Source organism: Haemorhous mexicanus, chromosome 15 (genome assembly GCF_027477595.1).
Source record: "Haemorhous mexicanus isolate bHaeMex1 chromosome 15, bHaeMex1.pri, whole genome shotgun sequence".
In the NCBI taxonomy this organism is placed as follows: domain Eukaryota; kingdom Metazoa; phylum Chordata; class Aves; order Passeriformes; family Fringillidae; genus Haemorhous; species Haemorhous mexicanus.
In genome coordinates this window covers 15,879,705-15,898,413 of record NC_082355.1, presented here as the reverse complement: position 1 = coordinate 15,898,413, position 18,709 = coordinate 15,879,705, and the positions used below count along the sequence as shown (strand labels likewise).

The 18,709-nt window shown below is 53.1% G+C and overlaps 2 protein-coding genes across 2 annotated transcripts; one reads left to right on the top strand and one right to left on the bottom strand.

Annotated features, from left to right (window-relative positions):
• Positions 1-3,015: 3,015 nt before the first annotated feature.
• On the bottom strand, positions 3,016-12,954 carry ZMAT2 (zinc finger matrin-type 2). Its single transcript, XM_059860568.1, has 6 exons — positions 12,819-12,954; positions 8,880-8,973; positions 8,282-8,405; positions 7,179-7,252; positions 5,290-5,435; positions 3,016-3,828 (listed from the first exon to the last, which is right to left on the bottom strand). Exons 1-6 carry the CDS (start codon positions 12,834-12,836, stop codon positions 3,685-3,687), a joined length of 600 nt encoding a protein of 199 aa, XP_059716551.1. The 5' UTR covers positions 12,837-12,954; the 3' UTR covers positions 3,016-3,684.
• LOC132334477 (histidine--tRNA ligase, cytoplasmic-like) lies at positions 12,921-18,648 on the top strand. Its single transcript, XM_059860566.1, has 12 exons — positions 12,921-13,147; positions 13,234-13,353; positions 13,691-13,786; positions 14,602-14,727; positions 14,872-14,979; positions 15,418-15,516; positions 15,831-15,924; positions 16,062-16,189; positions 16,273-16,515; positions 17,211-17,327; positions 17,635-17,781; positions 17,990-18,648. Exons 1-12 carry the CDS (start codon positions 12,956-12,958, stop codon positions 18,044-18,046), a joined length of 1,527 nt encoding a protein of 508 aa, XP_059716549.1. The 5' UTR covers positions 12,921-12,955; the 3' UTR covers positions 18,047-18,648.
• The last annotated feature ends 61 nt before the right edge of the window (positions 18,649-18,709 follow it).

The following is an 18,709-nucleotide window of genomic DNA, read 5'->3' as shown; positions in this document are numbered from 1 at the left end:
CACCCTGTTGCCCCCACACAAGGAAGGCAGGACAGGATGCAGATTGGACCAAGCATTGATCCAGGTGGCTCTCAGTACACAGCTCTCCACAGAGCTGGGAGGGGGCAGGAATGCTGCCTCTGGAGTTGTGTGGGATGGTGCCACAGCACTGATGGGACTGATGGGAGCATGGGACACCCAGGAGCCTGGACAGAGCAGGGGCTGGTGGCACAGACTGCCAGCACCACTGCACCAGGTTCAAAGCCAGGCAGGAGGGACGATTTCCAGGGGTATTGCCTATGGATGTTGTTTAGCTTTAACACTGGCAAATGGCAGGAATGCCTGCCTAACTGGGGCAGCAGTAGCTTGTGGCCTGAGCAGTGGGAGGACTGGAGCTCCTGCCAAGCACTTCAATCTTTCAGGATGTAAAACTGGTGTAAATTGCTGAAAAAACAGGTCTTTCTGCTAATAAAGTCACAGGGAATGATTCAGCTAGCCCAGACAAGGTAACACACAGGGCCAGGCTGGGACCCCTTCTCCAGAATCACTTCAGGTCCCAGGTCCTACTCATCTTACTGGGAGGATGGTGGGAATGCTGCTGCTGCTCCTCTAGTCCCAAGCAGGATGTGTAGAGAGTGAGGGGAAGGTGGTTTACCAGGAGAGGGTGGGGTTGAGGAAGTGCTCAGAAGCCTCCCAGGGTGCCCAGGAAGGAAAGAAAGAAGAGCAGCTGGGTATTTGTGCTCAGGCCCTCCATGAGGCCTCAGCCCTTCATCTCAGGACGAGGCCAGGGAAGATGTCAGGGAGAAGGGAAGTGGAGGTGGCAAGACAGATTTATGTTTTTTCTCAGGTCTGCTGTGATGCCTGAGTACTTCTCCAAACACTGCCACCAATAGTCAGTGGGATGGAGATGAGGGAGGCTCAAGCTGAACACAGTCCCCAGCCTTCCTCCAGGTCTTCCATGCCACAGGTCATGAGGAAGTTGCACCTCTGCCCAGGCACTGGGAACAAGCACCAGGCTGGCTCCAAGACCTCAAAGAACTTTCACATTGGGAGCAGGCAGGACATCCCAACCTGGGTGAGAAAACCATGCAAAACAGCTCTCCTTACTCCACCAGATCCCAGTTTTAACTTGTGGAAGAGCTAATGAGAACCAGTAGGGACAGACCACCTCAGCCTTGTTCACTGGTGAGGAAAGAAGAAGGGGAGCTGCAGAGCTGGGTCTTCTCTCTCTCCAAGCAAAACCCCAAGTCCTGACCCATCAGCACCTTAAATTCAACATGGAGATGGCAAAAGCTAACAAGGAGTCATGGAGAACCACTGCTCCAGACTGGGGGCTGAGAGCCAGGAGTTAACACCTCGCTATGCAGTGGTGGGAGCAAAGAGTTAACATGGCTGGTACAGGGAATGTTATCTGTCTCTTCTCTAAATATTATTTCCTCCCATGAAACCAGCTTTTCATCCTTGGCTAGAGGCAGCTCCCGCTGCTGGGAATCCAGCAGGAGCTTGTATCTGCTGCTGCACACACCACTGCTCCCAGCAAGCTGCCGAGACAAAGAGCTGCGCTCCCCTGGCGCCAGCAGCCCCAGCACGGGGAGCTGGGGCTGGGGCTTTGGCCCCCAGGGTGCAGGTGGCCTTGGGAAGGGCTCGGGGATGACAGGCTTTACACCAAAGAGGAATCTCGTTATTGAAAGCACTGCACTGTGCAGGGATTTCCTCCCTGTCTTGCAGGGACCAGGAGCGGCAGGCGGGGACAGGCAGGGCCCAGTGGCAGGAGGCTGTGCAAACCTCACCACCAGTCCAGGAAGGTTTCTGTAGGGCTGCCCGTTTCACACCTTGCCCCTTGGGTGTGCCAGGATGGACAAGATCAGGATACACCGTGGGAAAACCAAGACAGCAGTCACTGTCTCCAAGGTCACAAGCTGGAAAAGATGGGGGGTGTGGGGCAGCCTCTGCCCCTTTCTTAGCAGCATCAACTGAACAGCTGCATGGAGGGGCTGGGTGTCTGCAAAGCTGGTGGCTGGAATAAAATGGCTGCTGCTAAATCTTCTCTGAAACATCCTAAACTTTTAATGTGCATGAAACCACGGCAGCATCCCTTTCGCACCCCGGAGGGCACAAAGGCGCGAGCGTCTCCGCTCTCCCATTCAGCTGGAGCCACGTGCTGCAGCCTGAACAGCGCTAGGAACGTGGCTGGAATGAAAGTTGCCCTCCCAGCCCGTGTGCTCAGAGAGCCAAAGTCAAAGGATTGCCAAGTTAAAAGGGTCAAACCTCCAAGGACAGCTGTATCTGACTGGCTATATATCATTTCAATAGCATCTTCAACGGGGATTATAATCTGAATTGAAGCGGAAAGACCTGAGGCAATGAAGCTGTCAGCAGGCTAAGATTAAGGAATTAAAACAGCAGCACAACATTACAGGATTTGTTCTAGATGTATTAGAAAGAGCAGGCTAAACACTGCAGCCTTCCCCAGGCTGGAAATTTCATACGAGCACGGAGAAGGGCAAGCACAAGGATTTCATCAATATACATAAAAAGAGAGAGGAGAGCGAGACAGAGCTACGAAAACCCAGCCATGCAAAATATAAATCCTAACTGCAGACGGAAATGAGTCACACAAGGTTTGACTGAGGTAAATAAAAGCAGGAATGAAGTGGATTTAGGAGAAGGTAGAGGTGAAAAGACACTGACAGCCAGTAGACAGGAAAAAAATGGCCCTTAATATACTAAGGCTGGTAAAATCTGGAACGCAGCCCAGCCTGTCTTGGATTGCCTGATGGGAATGAAGGTCCCCAGCTCTGAACTCCCTTCCCCTTCCATATTCTTATACCCATCTCCAGAATTACTTAAAAAAGCCAAGAATGATGGCAATGGTCTGCCTGGGGCAGCTGGGAGCTGAGCCAGGAGAGGAAGGCACACACCTCACCTCTGCCACCACTGGGTCCCCAGAAGGCCACCCCAGCTCTGTGCTGCTGGGAGACACCAGCAGCTCTTCAAAGGTCTCAAAATAAAGAAGGCATCAAACCCCCACCAAAGGGCCCATTAAAACATTCAATTTATTTCTGGCAAATTGTACACACCTTTCTTTCATTGGCTCTATCCTAGAGCAGTCATGGGGAGGAATTTCTCCCCTACCTTAAAGATACTGAAATTATGGGCTAAAACACAAAGAAAGAGAGGGAAGTCTCCCTTGCAGATAAAACACACAGGAAAGTTTCAGCAACCCAGACTCCATGCAGCCACCAGCTCTGCTCAGCACAAGCCATAAAGACGCACCTCTCACACTGCTTGCTGTGGCACATTTCCTTCATTATGAGCCTAAAAGCAAGTGAATCCCTCCCAGCATCTCAAACACAGCTTGGGTGACAAGTAGGGCCTGGCTGACAACTAGATTAATCCTGAACCAGGCCACCTGTGCAGAATGTGCACTTTATTGACAAAAAAAAAATGTACCCAACAGAGCACTTCCCTGCACACACACGGCCACAGAGCAGCCAGATCTAGGACACAGAAGGAGAAGGGAAGCTAATGAAAGGCAGAGCTTGATCTGCAGCACAGGTAGAGTATGGAATTGCTTTTCAACTCTTCCAGCCAACTTCTACTGGGAGATTTACATACAAGTCCTCAATCAAGTCTTTGAAGAGTTATGTAGAGTTCCCTGGGTAAAAACAAGCTGTTTAGAGAAAGAGGAGAGTCCAGAGCTGTTCAGTGGCTCTTTTTGGTTGAGCCAAAACCAGAGAACCCCATCACAGCTGCCATTTCATCATCCTCTTCAAAGGTCAAATCTTCCTCCGCCCGCCTCTTCTTCTCTCTCTGCTTCTCCTTCTTGTAGGCTTTGGCCTTCTCCTCCTGCAGCAAGGGACACAACAGCAAAACAATTTGCACCTCCAGAGCTGAAGGAGTTTTGAGACACCAGGTACTGCACAATTACCACAAATCCTGCCCACAGCAGCCAAGCTGTGCCTGAGGAAATAAACAGCAGAAATCCTGGCCTGGAGGCCTCAAGGAGGAAGTTCACCAGTGAATCCAGACCACCCCATGTCCCAGGCCAAGAGCAGAGACACACACACACACCCAAATAGACAAAATGAAGCATTCCCAAACTCTTCTGAGCAAACATCACAGGTTTTGGCTGGGACCAGGAGCTGGTTTGAAAGCAGGAGGCCATTCCCTTGTCCAATGCTTGGTGCCAGTGACTGTGATGCCTGCTGGCTCTCAGCCTGGCAGAGTGACAGCTGCTCACTGGAACAGAAGCCGAAGCTCTGAGCGGCTTTCAGGGGGGTTTTGGCATCAAAGAGTTTGCGCTGCTCTAATCAAAGTGTTTTGCTCTGTGAGGATCATGAGCCCTGGAGCAGAGCCAGGTTTGTACTGGGTGACACCAAAGCATGGCTTCAGCTCCCAACTTAGCAACTGCTCCCACCATTCTCATCACTGTCTGTTGTGCTCCTGAACACAGCCATGACTTGGAGAAAGCTACATCAGGAGTTGCTGCTGATTTCCTCTTGCCATCCATTGACTGGTAGCAGCTTTTCAACCCACAGCACCCCCTTTGCTGCTGGGGCACCTCCCTCCTATCCCCCGAACAGATGGGGCTTAGCAGCACCACAGCCTGCCTGAGAGCAGAGTGCAGGGCTGCTCTGTGAGCACCCCAAAGAGCTCCCCTGTGGTGAAGCAAAGCTCAGGGCTTGGGCAGGGAGATTCAAACAGGCCGTGATTTGTAACCTTGGGTTATGTGGCTGCTGATAGAGGACAAGCACCCATAGAAGCTTCTCAGCTGTCAGAACTTTGTTGGGTCTTCAAATAATTGATTTTCATGTTTACTAAAATCTAAATGCCAGTTTGAGAGCAATCTGCTGTCTTTTATCACCTCCTCACACATCCTGCACCACAGCACACTGTTCACAAAGCTCTTCTACACTCGGGGAGACCACACAGAAGCAAGTGCCTTGTGGAAGGGGATTCCAGCAATCCTAAGTGCTGTGGAAGATAATGGATGAAGATGCAGATCTGCTACCAGACTACACAAGTTCCAACACAACTAGTGGGGGACAAAAAATGGACTTGTGCTGTTCTGAGTGGAAATCTGAACCACCAAAAGTTATTCTCACACAGAAAGAGGGGAAAAGGGTTTCCAGGGACAGCAATATAAACTTTTCAAAAGCAGAAAAACAAACACCACTCATAGGAGTAGGCGAGAAGCCTATGCTACCAGGAACAATGCTGCTGAGGAACAAGTAGGAAGCAGGATTGATTTTCTCCCAAAAATTGTTTCTGGGGACCTTTACTTCCTCAGCTGTTGCCCAGACTCACCTCCTCACGGAGTTCCTTCATCCTCTCCTCAAAGTCATAATCCTTCTGCTTCTCCTCCATCTTCTTCTTGTTCACCTCAAAGCGTTTCTTCACCTGGTCCAGCGTGGAGCGCTCCACCCGCATGGACATGCCCAGATTCCTCTGGTCTGGAGAACACAAGGGGAATCAGCAGTGATCTGCACTAAGTCTCCATCCCTGATCCCCATTTAAACAGCACAGCACCACCTTCCTGCCTGTCACTCCCCTCAGAGCACTTTCCAGGGCCACACTAAGGATTTCTGAGGTTGGGGAGGTGGGCTTTAGGGGGATACCATAACCCACACAACAATCCAAACACTACTTGTAACAAGAACACAGACTATTCTTTAAAGGTTCCTTATTTGGATGCTCCCTGTCATTTGCTCTGATGCCTCAGGAAATTTAATCTTGGACCAGTGGAATAAAAAAAGGTTGGAGTGTTGAAAAAGGAGCTAGAATAAAACTGACAGGCTGGCATCTCTCAGCTGTGGGCGATGCTAAACAAGACATGAGTGGCACTCAGAGATCCTGATTACACAGGACATTCCCAGCTAAAGCAGAGAATATAAAGTCAGGCTTCTGATTCAGTGGCTCTTCAGAGCAGATTCACAGTTTTTCACTTGTGGGTAAGCCTATGCTGATGGGGCCACCCCCAGAAATGCCTCCAACACACATTTCTGAGTGGATCCAAACAGCCTGTTCACTCCAGCAGCCCTGCACAGGTTTGTCCCAAGGATGCAGGAGCACTTGGAAGCTTAAACTACACACCAGGAATTAGTAAAAGGGCTGCCAAAAACAAGCAGGGTTGAGCCAGATTTATTGACAGGTTTAAAAGTTCCCAGACATACTCATATACTAATGTACTGTGCAACCAGCCACTTTCCAATCCCAGCTCAACCCTACAACTCATGCCCATCCACACAGCCATGCCAGGATTTTTGATTCCAGATTCTCTCCTATGAACTTCTTGCTCATCTCCCAACATGACAAACAAGGCCTGTCAGCACCTCCCTCCCATTCACATAAAAGCACAGGTTTTTAAAACACTGTGTTTTCTTTTCTGAGCTACAGAAAACCAGTCCTCAGGTTTCTACTGAACCTCCTGTTCTCAAACAGCCCTGTGTGCAGGTCTGGAGCACACACATCCCTGCCTTTTTGTAAAGGGGTGATTTTTCTGACTTCCACAAGGAGCCAAAAATACCTTCATGAGCAGGAGCAACATGCAAAATGTGCCACTTCTGTCCTGCTGCTCCTTTACTTTCTCTACATTCCCCCCTCTCTGAACATGCCAGGAAGAAGCAGTATCCAGAGTCAGATCAATGAGGGTATAGTCCTGATCCATACTCTGGAGCTCAAGCACCAGTCAGTTCTGAGCTTTATACCCAACTTCTACAAAGAGAAGTTTCTGATCCAAAACTAAGCCAGTCCCAGACACTTAGATATCTAAGTATTCTTTACAGTTTGAGCGCTGTAAAAAGATGTCTCCTCTGTAAATCTGGAGAGAGTCATGATTTGGGGGGTGGACTAAATGACCTCTGAGGGTCCCTTCCAACCCAAACTATTCTAGAATTTTCTGACCCTGGGTTTCTCACAGCACTGACAGGATGGACAGGGAAAATATGTCCACAAACCAGAGTACACCAATCACTGCTTCTGCTGGGCTTACTCCATGAAAGTGGTTCAGCACTCTGGAAGGTGTCAGGAGATAAGGGCAGCACCTCCACACTTATCAGGATGAGCTTCTACATCCTGATTTCCTAAGCTCTCTGATCCATGGATAAGTGTTCAGCCCTCAGACATGGGTGATGCACAAAAGGAACAGTCCCTCCAACTCAACCAACCCTCCAATGAGGTAAAGAAACATTCCTTACGTTTTTTGCCATTGATGTGATCCAAGAAGTTGATGGAATCCTTCACCACACAGTCACATACATTACAGTAATACCTGTCAGGAGAGACAGAAAAATGAACCCCAAAACATGACACAAAGCTAAACCCACAGAAGAGACAATCTACATGTCACTGGGGATACAGGACACTTCTCCAAGACAAGAGGGCCCCAGTGAAGAGCAAGAGCAAGGGGAATGGACAGGGTTGCCATGGAGGTACCAACCCTGATACCAACACCCTTCTGACATAATAGAAACCAAATTTTGAGCTGCTCTGCAAGACACCAGCCACAGCATCTTCCCCTTCCAGCCACACCCCACTGGGTGGGATGGACTTTGTGACACAGCCTGCCCTCCCCCAAGGCAGGGTTGGCCAGTAGCCCAGGCTTCCAGTCCACAGCCCTTTCACCTGGCTGCAAGGTAAGTGCTACCATCCCTATCACTCACAGTGCAACTCCCTGATGAGCACAGCTGTGCCTTCTGCCCATCTTAAGGGCTGCTGCAAAAGTCAGGGGCTGAACTGCCATCCCTGGGTGCTGGTCAGGGCTGCACATCTCCCTGACACTACTGCCCAGGGAGACACTAACAGCTTCACTCCTGAGGTGACACAAACTCAACACATTCTTTTCATACTTTCAATGGCTTAGGGTGAGCTCAGAACCCTTTCAGACCTTGGTGGAACACAATTCACACAAACAGTGGCCAAACACCATTCCTAAGTCCAGCCATCTGGATGTTTCTCCCATTCCCAGTGCACAGATACCCAAATGAGCAGCGGTCCTGGTCTCAGTGCTAGCAGGCCTGGTTAAAGACCCAAGCAGGCAGCAGAGATCTGCCTCTGTTGGTTCTACAAGTGGGCAACACTGATACCAAGGAATAATGTCCAAAGGGGCTCAGCCTGCTGGGTCTGTTCCATATGCTACCCCAGGAGAAACAGTTTAGGTGCAGAAAAATGCAGCCCCACCACCCCAGGCTCCAAACACAGAAGGACAGCAGCTCCTGGTGCCCTGTAAGGGGTCCCTGCTGTGTCACAGCTTCCCAGTCAAACCAGCATGACTTGAGACCTCAATAAGACCACAACCTACCCTCCCATCTCTGACTGAGGGGTAGTTTTGGTGATGACAATGGTTTTCCCCAGCTTGGATTCCAGGTCCACTTTGTAGTCCCGGTGCCGCAGAAGTTCCCTTTTGACAGGCTGAGCTGGTTTGCCTAAAACATAAACCAAAGGTCAAGCTTGACATGCTGGATTTCATGTTCCCCTTGGTGCAGAAGGGCCTGCTGGCTACCTGGGACTACCTGATCAATGCAGAAAATGCACCTTTGTTTTTAAATCAGTAAAGGATATAATTTCCTTCTCACTGTTTCCTGGCTCCTAATTAGAACCAGGTACATCTCTGAGGTATCTCCAGCTCTGACTTGAGTCATATTCTGAGATCTTGTTTCCAGCAAATGACTGGAAACAAGAAGAGTCCTCCTTCCCCAAAGAAGAGTCAGCCCCTGGAAAGGCTCTCAGTAATTTCTTTTGTCAAAAAAAAAAAAATACTCAGTGGCAAACAAAGGAGCAAGCCAGTTCTTTCCCTTTGGGATTCAACTTCAAACTGCTCTGTCCCTCCCAAATTCCAAGGGTGTGGGAGCCTCACTGCCAAGCCAGCACAGCTTGCCTGGAGCCAGCACACTGCTCACCATCTTTCTTTTCTCTCTCCTCCGTGAGCCGCTTCTCTGCGAGTTTCTCATACTCATCCTTGTCCCACTTCCGGCGGAAGTCCAGGTTCTTGGTCTGGGAAGGGAACAGAGTTCATCACCATTTATTACACAGTCTGATCACCTCTGAGGGGGGAAAAGAGGGGGAATCACTTGGCCTGTGAGGCCAGCGCAGAAAATTAGGAGAATTACATTATATCCCCCTGTCCTCTGTTTTCCATCCAGGAATTATGGATGTGGTTTTAGCTAATCACTCTCAGCATGCCTCTAGCTACTACTAGAATAATTTCAGAGCACTAAAAGAAGAAATGAGTTGATCTTAACAGCTCCTGAGATGATCATCCAGGCTTTTGCCTTGAAAACCAGACTCAAAGGGGATTGAAACGGATGGATCTCAGACCTGGGAAGTGCCCCCTGACAAACACAGCAGCAGATGACACCTCCTTCTTCCAGAAGCCAAAAGAATCCAAGCTGCAATGTCAGACAAGGAAGCTGCAAAACACAGCCTGAGCTAAAGAGAGTTTGATTACCCTGCAGGAGCAGGGAAGGCTGTGCCTGTCTGCTCTCAGGAGTGTCTACGTGGTGCAGGCATCAAAGTGCCGAGCTTGCCATGAAATCACCAGGGTGGGATTTCCAAGTGAGCACATGCACAAGCAAACCAGAACAAGCTCTGAAACCCTGTCTGTCAAGGCAGGGTTTGGAGGTACCAGGGAAACACCTGCATAAAATCCACAGGTTTTGCTGTCCTGCTCCTGCAGTTTCATATAGGAAAGGGCAGAAATACCTCTAAGGCATGCTGGCCCTTTGGGGGCTCCACAGAACTATCTGGAAGGGACAGGATACTTTAATAGAATCCTGGAATGGTCTGGGTTAAAAGGACCCTAAGGATCTTGTTCCACATCCCCTACCATGGACAGGGACACCTTCCACTATCCCAGGTTGCTCCAAGCCCCATCCAACCTGGCCTTGGACACTTTCAGGGATGGGGCAGTCACAGCTTCTCTGGGCAACCTGTGCCAGGGCTTCATCACCCACAGAGGGATGAATTTCTTCCCAGTATTAAATCTAACCCTGTTTTCTGGCAGTGGGAAGCCATTCCCCCTTGTCCTGTCACTCCATGCCCTGGTTCAAAGTCCTTCTCCAGCCTTCTTGGAGCCCCTTTAGGCACTGGAAGGGGCTCCAAGGTGTCCCAGGACAGAGACTGGTGTTCAGTCTTCCCCAGTCTGAACACCCCCAGCTCTCTGTCTTCAGAGCAGAGGAGAAGCAGCCCTTGGAGAATATCCATGGCCTCCTCTGGGTTCACTCCAAGAGGTCCATGCCTTTCCTATGCTGGGGCAGTGGAACTGGACACACAGCATGTGCATGAAGACAAGCTGAATTCAGGTGAAGCTGGCATTGAAGAAAACAAAGACTACATTTTTGGGTGGATTTCATTCAGTGCCCAATGCTGAGGGCAGAAGTGATTGGGGAATTCCTATTCCACTCACATCCACTCTGACCAATCCAGCTCAAGCTCTTCCCAGAATTCGCCCCATCTGCAGCTCAGGCCCTTACACCTGGGATCAGTCACAGTTTCACTCAGCCACCTCCTGAATTTCCTGAGCAGATAACCCTCCTTTGGAGAGAGCTGCATTTCCCTCAGCATGGCAGGGAGAGCCTCTCAGTTTCACATTAAAGAAAGGACAAGATGTATTTAAAAACACCTCTGGGGGAGAAGGACCCCCCTCACCCCACACCCCACCGCCTTCTCCACTCAGCCAAATCAAGAATCCAATCACAATCCAAAGGACACAAATCCCATTTGGAGCTACAGCAGCAGCACAGCCATTTAAAGTTCTCTCCTCTGGCAATCCTTCAAATGGAACGAACAACTACTGATAGGGATGAAAATGCCTTGGGGAGGCGTAGAAAAATTCTCATTTATTCCCAGAGCTTCTTAAGCACTTTAAGGATGTCGTAACAGGTTTTATTAACCACCCTGAGCAAAAGAAAAGAAAATATCACTGAGTGTAAATTAACGTTTGGGGGTATTTTCCAGACTCTCCTGCATGCCAGGCATTATCACAAATCGTAGCTGGTGGGAGCCTGCAGAGGGGGAGGTTTATTAGCTGCTTCTCTCTCCTGTTGCAATAAAAGGAAAATAGTCTTTTGCAGCTCTTTTACCAATCTGCCTCATCCAGGCATGGGGAAAGGAATTAAACTAAACTGCATGACGAGATCTTGGTTGGACAATATTTGAAGGGATGTTTCTGAACTGCTCTGGTGAAGGAAAGGGGGCTGCAAGCCCCCAAAATTTTTATCTCAGAGATGTTTTGGGTGACAGAGAATACTTCCCAAATTAATAACAATAATTAATAACCAGAAGTGCCTCACAGCCTCCTGGTCCCTCTGCAGATGGACACCAATGGTGTGCCCAGTATCAGCACCAAAGCCTGTGAAACAACACAGGAGTCTCAGGCCAGGCTCAATCCAACAGGAATTCTCAGCTTGCAGCTCACAATAAGCCACAGGCCCCACCTCCCTCACAGGCAGGCATCCTGCTCCTGACCTCCCCCACTTCATGGAATCAATCCTGGAATGGTTTGGATTGGAAGGAACCTTGAAGACCAGCCAGTCCCACCCCCCTGCTAAGGGCAGGGACACCTTCCACTATCCCAGGCTGCTCTAAGCTCCATTCAGCCCGGCCTTGAACATTTCCAGGGATGGGCAGTGCCAGTGCCTCACTTCTCAGTAAGTGGCTTCAAGGAAGGAAAGATGGGCCAAAACCCCTCAAAAACACAGCCCCTGTGCTGCTGACAGCTTTGGGAAGGCACTGGAGGTGTTCCAACAGCCTGGCTCTCCACTCAGCCTACACCTGCAGCACCTACCTTACCCATCCCATTTTAACACTCACAGATACATTTAGGTTGAAAAAACCTCCAAAATAATCAAATCTAAGCTGTGAGAGATCCCCACGTTGACACCCAGTCCAGAGCACTGAGCGACACATCCAGTCAGTCCTTGAACACCTTCAGGGATGGTGACCCCACCACCTCCCTGGACAGCTCCTTCCAGTGCTGGACAGCCCTTTCTGGGAAAAAACTCCTCCTAATTTCCAACCTAAACCTCCCCTACTGCAACTTCTGAGGCTGTTTCCTCTCATCCTTTTCTGGTTGTCTGGGAGCAGAGCCCAACCAACACTTGGTTGCACCCTCCTGTCAGAGAGTTGCAGAGATATTTCTCCATCAGGACAGGGTAAAAGCGACCCTTTCTGTGGGAAAAGAAAGGAAGGGAAGGGGAAGGGGAAGGGGCCACCTGCATGAGCCATCGCCCAGCCTCTGGAGATGGGTGGGGGTCCCTGCCAGGGGGCTGGAGGCGGGTGGGCACCTCCACCCCGGAGGCTGAGGCAGTTCAATCTCCTCATGCTCCCCGGCTGGGACAGGCGGAGCTCTGGCCCTAGGACGGGAGGATCACAGAACCATTGCAACTGAAAAAGTCCTCTGAAATCATCGAGTCCAACCGGTGACCCAACACCACCATGTGAACCGGACCAAGGCACCGAGTGTCACGTTCTGCCGTGTCTCAAACGCCTCCAGGGACGGTGGCTCCACGACTTCGCTATGGGCGGGATCGCGATGGGGCCACAACGCTCCCAGCCTAAAGGTATCAGGAGAACCCCAACCTCCCACCGCCCACACACAGAGCTGTAAGGAACAAGGGTGAGCCCCCTCCCACTCCCACATACACCCGCCCACCGCGGCACCCCCGGCTCCGCCACATCCCTCATCCCGCGGCCTGGCAGCGGCCCCGACCGGAGCGCGGAGCGGCCCTGCCCCCGGCCCTGCCAAGCCCGGTAGGAGCAGCGGGGGCGGCCGAGCGGCCGGCAGCCCACACTCGGAGGGCAGCCCACACGCCGAGGGCAACCCCGGCGGCAGCACCTACCCCGCTGCCGGACGCCATGGCGAGCCGAGGGCACAGCACCGGGGACTGTCGCGCGGCGCCGTAAAGCGCGGCCGCCCGCGCAGTCACGTGCCCCGCCGCGGTCACGTGCCGCCGCTCCCGGTGTCCCGGTGCCAGCCATGCTGCACCTCGGCCCCTTCGCCGCCGCCCGGTACCTACCGGCGGGGTCCCGCCTCGGGCCGCTGTGCCTCGCTGGGAACCGCGGCAGCTTCGCCCGGTCCTGGCCGCTGGCCGGTGACCGCGGACCCCTGCCCCGGCAGGTGCGGGCGGCGGCGGACGGCGAGCGGCTGCCGGTGCTGAAGACACCCAAGGTAAACGCAGGGAGCGGGAGTGGCGCCGGTGGGTACCGGTGTTCACCCCGCCCTTTCTGATGACGGTCGCTCTCTATCCCGGGCAGGGCACCCGCGACCACGCACCGGCGCAGGCGGCGCTCCGTGAGCGGCTCCTGAGCGCCGTGGTGTCCTGCTTCAAGCGGCACGGGGCGGCCGCCATCGACACCCCCGTGCTGGAGCTGCGGGTGAGGCGCGCCGGGAGCTCTCTTCGCCCTTGCTGTGGGGAGCGGACCCGCCCCGGGGGCTGTGGGTCCCCTCTGCTCCCCTTCCGCGGGACCGGGGAGCGCCCCCGCCCCCGGGGCGTCGGGACGTCTTTGGGAGCTCCCTCCGTGCGGGGCACGGCCAGGTGGGGAGGGCAGCTGGACATTCACTCTTGGTGCTTTTTGGGGGGGACGGGGAGGTGGGCTCAGGTCCGAGAGGGCTGGACGGGGTTGTGTGTCGTGGGGACCAAGCTCTGTGCCCCACCTCGGGGACCCTGCAGCCCAGAGCCACCCGGTCACCAGCCCCTTTGCCCCTCCCCAGGAGATGCTGGTGGGGAAGTATGGGGAAGGAGCGAAGCTCATCTATGAGCTGCAGGACCAGGGAGGGGAGCTGCTTGCCCTGCGCTACGACCTCACTGTATCCTGTGCTCCTGAAGGGATGGTGGCACCCTGGGGGGATGGTGGCAGACCAAGGTAGTGGCCACCTCTGCCTTGAGGGATCGCTCTTAACCTGGCCTGCCTGCAGGTCCCTTTGGGGTGATGGCAGCCCCCTTGGCCACCTCAGCTGGTCTGGCTGTCATTGTCGTGACTCCACACCATCTCCCAGCCAGGCCCACAGCAACATCCCTTCCAGCTGTGGACATGCACAGTATGTGGACATGCACCGGTATGCTCCACTGTACTGGTTTTATCTCCTCACACAGTCCTCAGCTCTGCTGTGCCCATCCCACCTTGCTAGTGTCACCTGGAAAGGTGTTTGCTGCAGGTGTCCATCCCAGGCCTTCTCAACCTCCACATCTCAACAAAATCTCTTTCCTTCAATGTCCATATAGCTGTGCCATGCATTGAATTCCCACTGATCCCACTGTGAGAGGGTGGATGATGAGAGGGTGTCCTTGTGTATGTGATGTTGTCACACAGTGGGTCTGGAGGAGGAAATGGAGCTGTCCCAGCGTTGAAGGAGCTCTGGTGGTTCATTGTACTCATCCTCAGCCTGGGGGATGATCTCCCCAGAAGTCATAGAGTTATAGAATATCACAGGTTGGGAGGGATCTGCAAGAATTGCCCAAGTCCAGCTCATGACCCTGCACAGGACACCCCAAGAATCTCACCATGATCGTGAAAAAAATTGGGAAGCAGCTGGCAAAGGGAAGGGGCAATGGGAGGCTTTGGGGTTCAGCTTCTACAGCTCTGGGAATGTCCATGTTCCCATCCTTAACTCCTCGGGCCCAGGTGCCCTTTGCTCGCTACCTGGCCATGAACAAGATCACCAAGATGAAGCGCTACCACGTGGCCAAGGTGTACAGGAGGGACAACCCGGCCACCACCCGGGGCCGCTACCGCGAGTTCTATCAGTGCGTGAGTGTTGTGGTGGCTGCTGCTGCCACCAAGGCCTCAAGGCCAGCAGGGTTTTCCCACTCCAGCTGCTGCAGAGCAGCAGGGTGGGCCTGGCTAAGGCCCCCTGGCTCTGCCAGGAGCTCCCATCACTTCTTCTGCCCCCAGGACTTTGACATTGCCGGGCAGTTTGACCCCATGATTCCCGATGCCGAGTGCCTGAAGATCGTGCATGAGATCCTCAGTGACCTGCAGCTCGGGGACTTTGTCATCAAGGTGAGACTGGGTGGGTTCTCTGTGCTGTGGTGGGAAATAGTAGTCATTGTTCTGTGGTTTTACACAGTAGCACCTGCTCCCACTCTAAGGCCTGACCCAGAAGTTCATCCCACGTCTCTGCCTCCTCATGGTGTATATGTAATGGCTGGACCTCAGCCTGGACATGCCTTAAGCTGGGAATACCAGGAGCTCTCTTGAGGCTGCAGTCAGCAGAGTTCTTTCCAGGACTAACCACAGTCTGCAGAATTCCAGTAGCTGACTAGATCCATATAGTCACAGGGTGGTTTTCATACCTCTATACCTTCTCTTCCCATGGAATTTGGGTGCTGGGGGAAAGGCATGAGGAAATGCCAACAGCTGCACCTTCCCACACACTAGGAAAAAAAGAAATGACATCAGAGGGTGCCCCCAAGGTAAGCGTGCCTGTCCCTCCCCCAGGTCAATGACCGTCGGATTTTGAATGGTGTGTTTGCTGTCTGTGGTGTTCCAGACAGCCAGTTCATCCCTGCCTGCTGCACAGTGGACAAGCTGGACAAGGTCAGCATTGGGCTCAGGGGAAACACTTCTGGTCTTGGGATGGATGTCTTAGGCTGGGCACTGTTGTGGCTGTTCGTGTTGAGAAGAGTCTCACAGCAGCTGAGATGGGATCTGTAAAGGAGTTGAGGAGTTCTTGGGCCTGGTTAAGAATAAAGCCTGGTGATTTGTTAAAAATTCCTGTGAGGGAGAGAGAGAGGCACGGTTAGTGAGATCGCTGACTGTTGTCCCACACAAGTTGTGCCCATGTGGGCTGATGGAGGCAGTGGGTGAGGAGAACATCCTGCAGCAATTGATGCCCTTCTGTGCCCTCACAGGTGCCGTGGGAAGAAGTGAGGAGTGAGATGGTGGGAGAGAAGGGGCTCTCTCCCGAGGCTGCGGATCGCATCGGGGAGTATGTCCAGCTCCATGGTGAGCACCACGGGGTGATGCCCTTGGCCTTGTGCTGGGCTGGGGATGGAAGGTGCAGGGCACACCCCTGGCTGGCCAGAGCCACCGTGCCAGGTGCTGCTGCCCTGGCACAGCTGAGGCATGGCTGGTCCCCACAGGTGGGCTGGACCTGATCGAGCAGCTTCTCCAGGACCCAAAGCTATCCCAGAACAAGGAGGCCAAGGAAGGGCTGGGGGACATGAAGCTGCTGTTTGAATACCTGACCCTGTTTGGCATCACAGGGAAGGTGAGGAGCTGTGGGGGCAGGAGGGGGAGCTGCCCTGCTGGGCCCCGAGCGGGCGGTGACGGGGCCGCCCTTGTGCCCCGCAGATCTCCTTCGACCTGAGCCTGGCGCGGGGCCTGGACTATTACACGGGGGTGATCTTTGAGGCTGTGCTGCTGCAGCAGGAGAACGAGCACGTGGAGGAGCCGCTCGGCGTTGGCAGCGTGGCCGGAGGCGGCCGCTATGACGGGCTGGTGGGCATGTTTGATGCCAAGGGCCGCAAGGTGCCCTGCGTGGGGGTCAGCATTGGCATCGAGCGCATCTTCTCCATCCTGGAACAGAGGCTGGAGGTAGGTGATGCAGGCAGTGCATTGGGGAAGGCTCTAGGAAGCAAAATATTGTTTATTATTCTCCAGCTCCACAGTGCTAAAGGGAAAATAATTTTGGGGTGGTGCTTCCCATGCCTAAATACTGACACACAGAAGATAGAGTCCTTTTGTGCACCACATCAGGATGCAGGTGTGGGCAGCTGAGGGCAGCATTCCTTAGGAGATGTCAAGGAAATGTTAGAGACTGCCTTGAGCTCTGGGCCTGGCTCTGAGCTTTGTCCCCCTGTCACTTTATTCTTGTGTCTTGCCTCTGAAGTTTTCTGTCCTGGGGATTCTGAAGCAATGAATTTGGTAACAGCTCTGAACCCACTCTAATAAACCCCAGGAAAGCCTCTGTGGAGATTAATCTTTCTGTGCTTGGTTCTGAGCCTGTGATTCCTTGCAAATGAAGCTGAGGCAATGTGTTTGTACCTGAAGAATCAAAGGAGACATTGGGAAGCTGTCCTGGTCCCATCCAGGAGGTTGGCCAGGGTCCCCAAGGAACAGCAGCACACAATTAAGTAGTGTGACACAATGCAGAATCTCTGGGGGGCTCATTAAAGGTGCCCAGGTTGTCACTGACTGAGTTAAGGTCTGCAGATAGATGGGGTGAGGTGTTGTGAGCTGCAGATTCCCACGGAGTCACTCACATCAAGGTCCCATGTTTGTCCCTTCAGGCTTCTGGGGAGAAACTTCGAACAACTGAGACCCAAGTGCTGGTGGCTACACCTCAGAAAAACCTGCTTGCTGCCAGAATGAAGCTCATCTCCGAGCTGTGGGATGCAGGGATCAAGGTAAAGGAATGACTTGGGCTTGGCAGTGTCACGGGTGAGGGAGGGAGAGCCTGAAGGGAGCTCTAGCACAGCAAGACCAACTCCATTAGTTGTGTGTCTCCAAGATCTGGGCCTGTCTGAGCTCACAGAGTTATTCAGGTTGAAAAAGACCTCCCAGATAATCAGGTCCAATCTTTAGATCTAGGCAGACAGAGAAGAACAGCCCAGACAGTAAAGTGGTTGTTGCAGGGTTTGGTTTTGGTGCTTTAGTGCAGTACCCATCAGAGCAAAGTTGGGTTAGTGGTTGACCTTTCCCATTCCCTCCTAGGCAGAGATGCTGTACAAGAAGGATCCTAAATTGCTGAAGCAGCTGCAGTACTGTGAGGACACAGGGATCCCTCTTGCTGCCATTGTGGGAGAGCAGGAGCTGGCAGATGGAGTTGTCAAGCTGCGAGATGTTGCAACAAGAAAGGAGGTGAGAATGCCCTTTTACACCAGGTTTTAAGGTACTTCCAGAGTCTGGAGACCACTGGAGAGCTCTGGGTTTTCCCTCAATATTCCTTTGGGAGGCCATAGCACAGATCTGTTGGGGGACTCCAGAAAACCAGAATACAAACTGCATTGGTATCCTCACTAAGTCCTTAAAAGCGCTCTTCTCTATTGCTGCTCTGTTTGCTTTGTAGGTTGACATCCCCAGAGAAAAGCTTATAGATGAGATCAGGAGAAGGCTGGAGCCCTGAGGACTTCTCTGGCTGGAGCTGCTTGGCAGAGCTGCTGCACAGCTGGAACCCTGCAGCACCCTCAGCCCCTCCCTGCCAGCTGTGGTCTGGGGACACCCACGGGCCTAAGGCTCATTGCCTTGGCCCAGGCAGTGAGAACTGAGGAGTAAGACGGTTTTAAAAGCTATGGACGGTGCGGTCACCAGGTTAACCTTCTGGTTAGCTTCTCTGAAGGTCAAGTTTGTGGGTTCCCAGTCCTGCAGTCCCAGTGCAGCCATTTCCGTCACTGTAGGTGGTGGTGGCACAGATGGATGCGGTGAAGCTCAAGCAGGATCAGGTGGAACTCCAGATGTGGGAGGGGGAATCCGTGGTGTGTTGGGCACCTGCCAGCTCAGGGAGGGGGGCAGTGTAAGGGACCCCCGTTCCTGTTCGGGCAGCGGGGCCGGTCCCAGCCCGCGGCCGGGCACTGCCGGCGGGCGCGGAGCTGCGGGAGCGCCTTGGAGGAAGTTGTGTCCCATCACCGGGGGACACAACGAGCGGCTGGAGCAGCCGCGCAGGCCGGGGCGCGCGTGGGAACACTGTATTTTTATATATTAAACGAAAACCCCGATAATAAACCCAAACCGCGCCCTCCGGCTTTCACTTGCCCGCGGTGGCGGCGCTGCGCGTGCGCGGCGGCGGCGC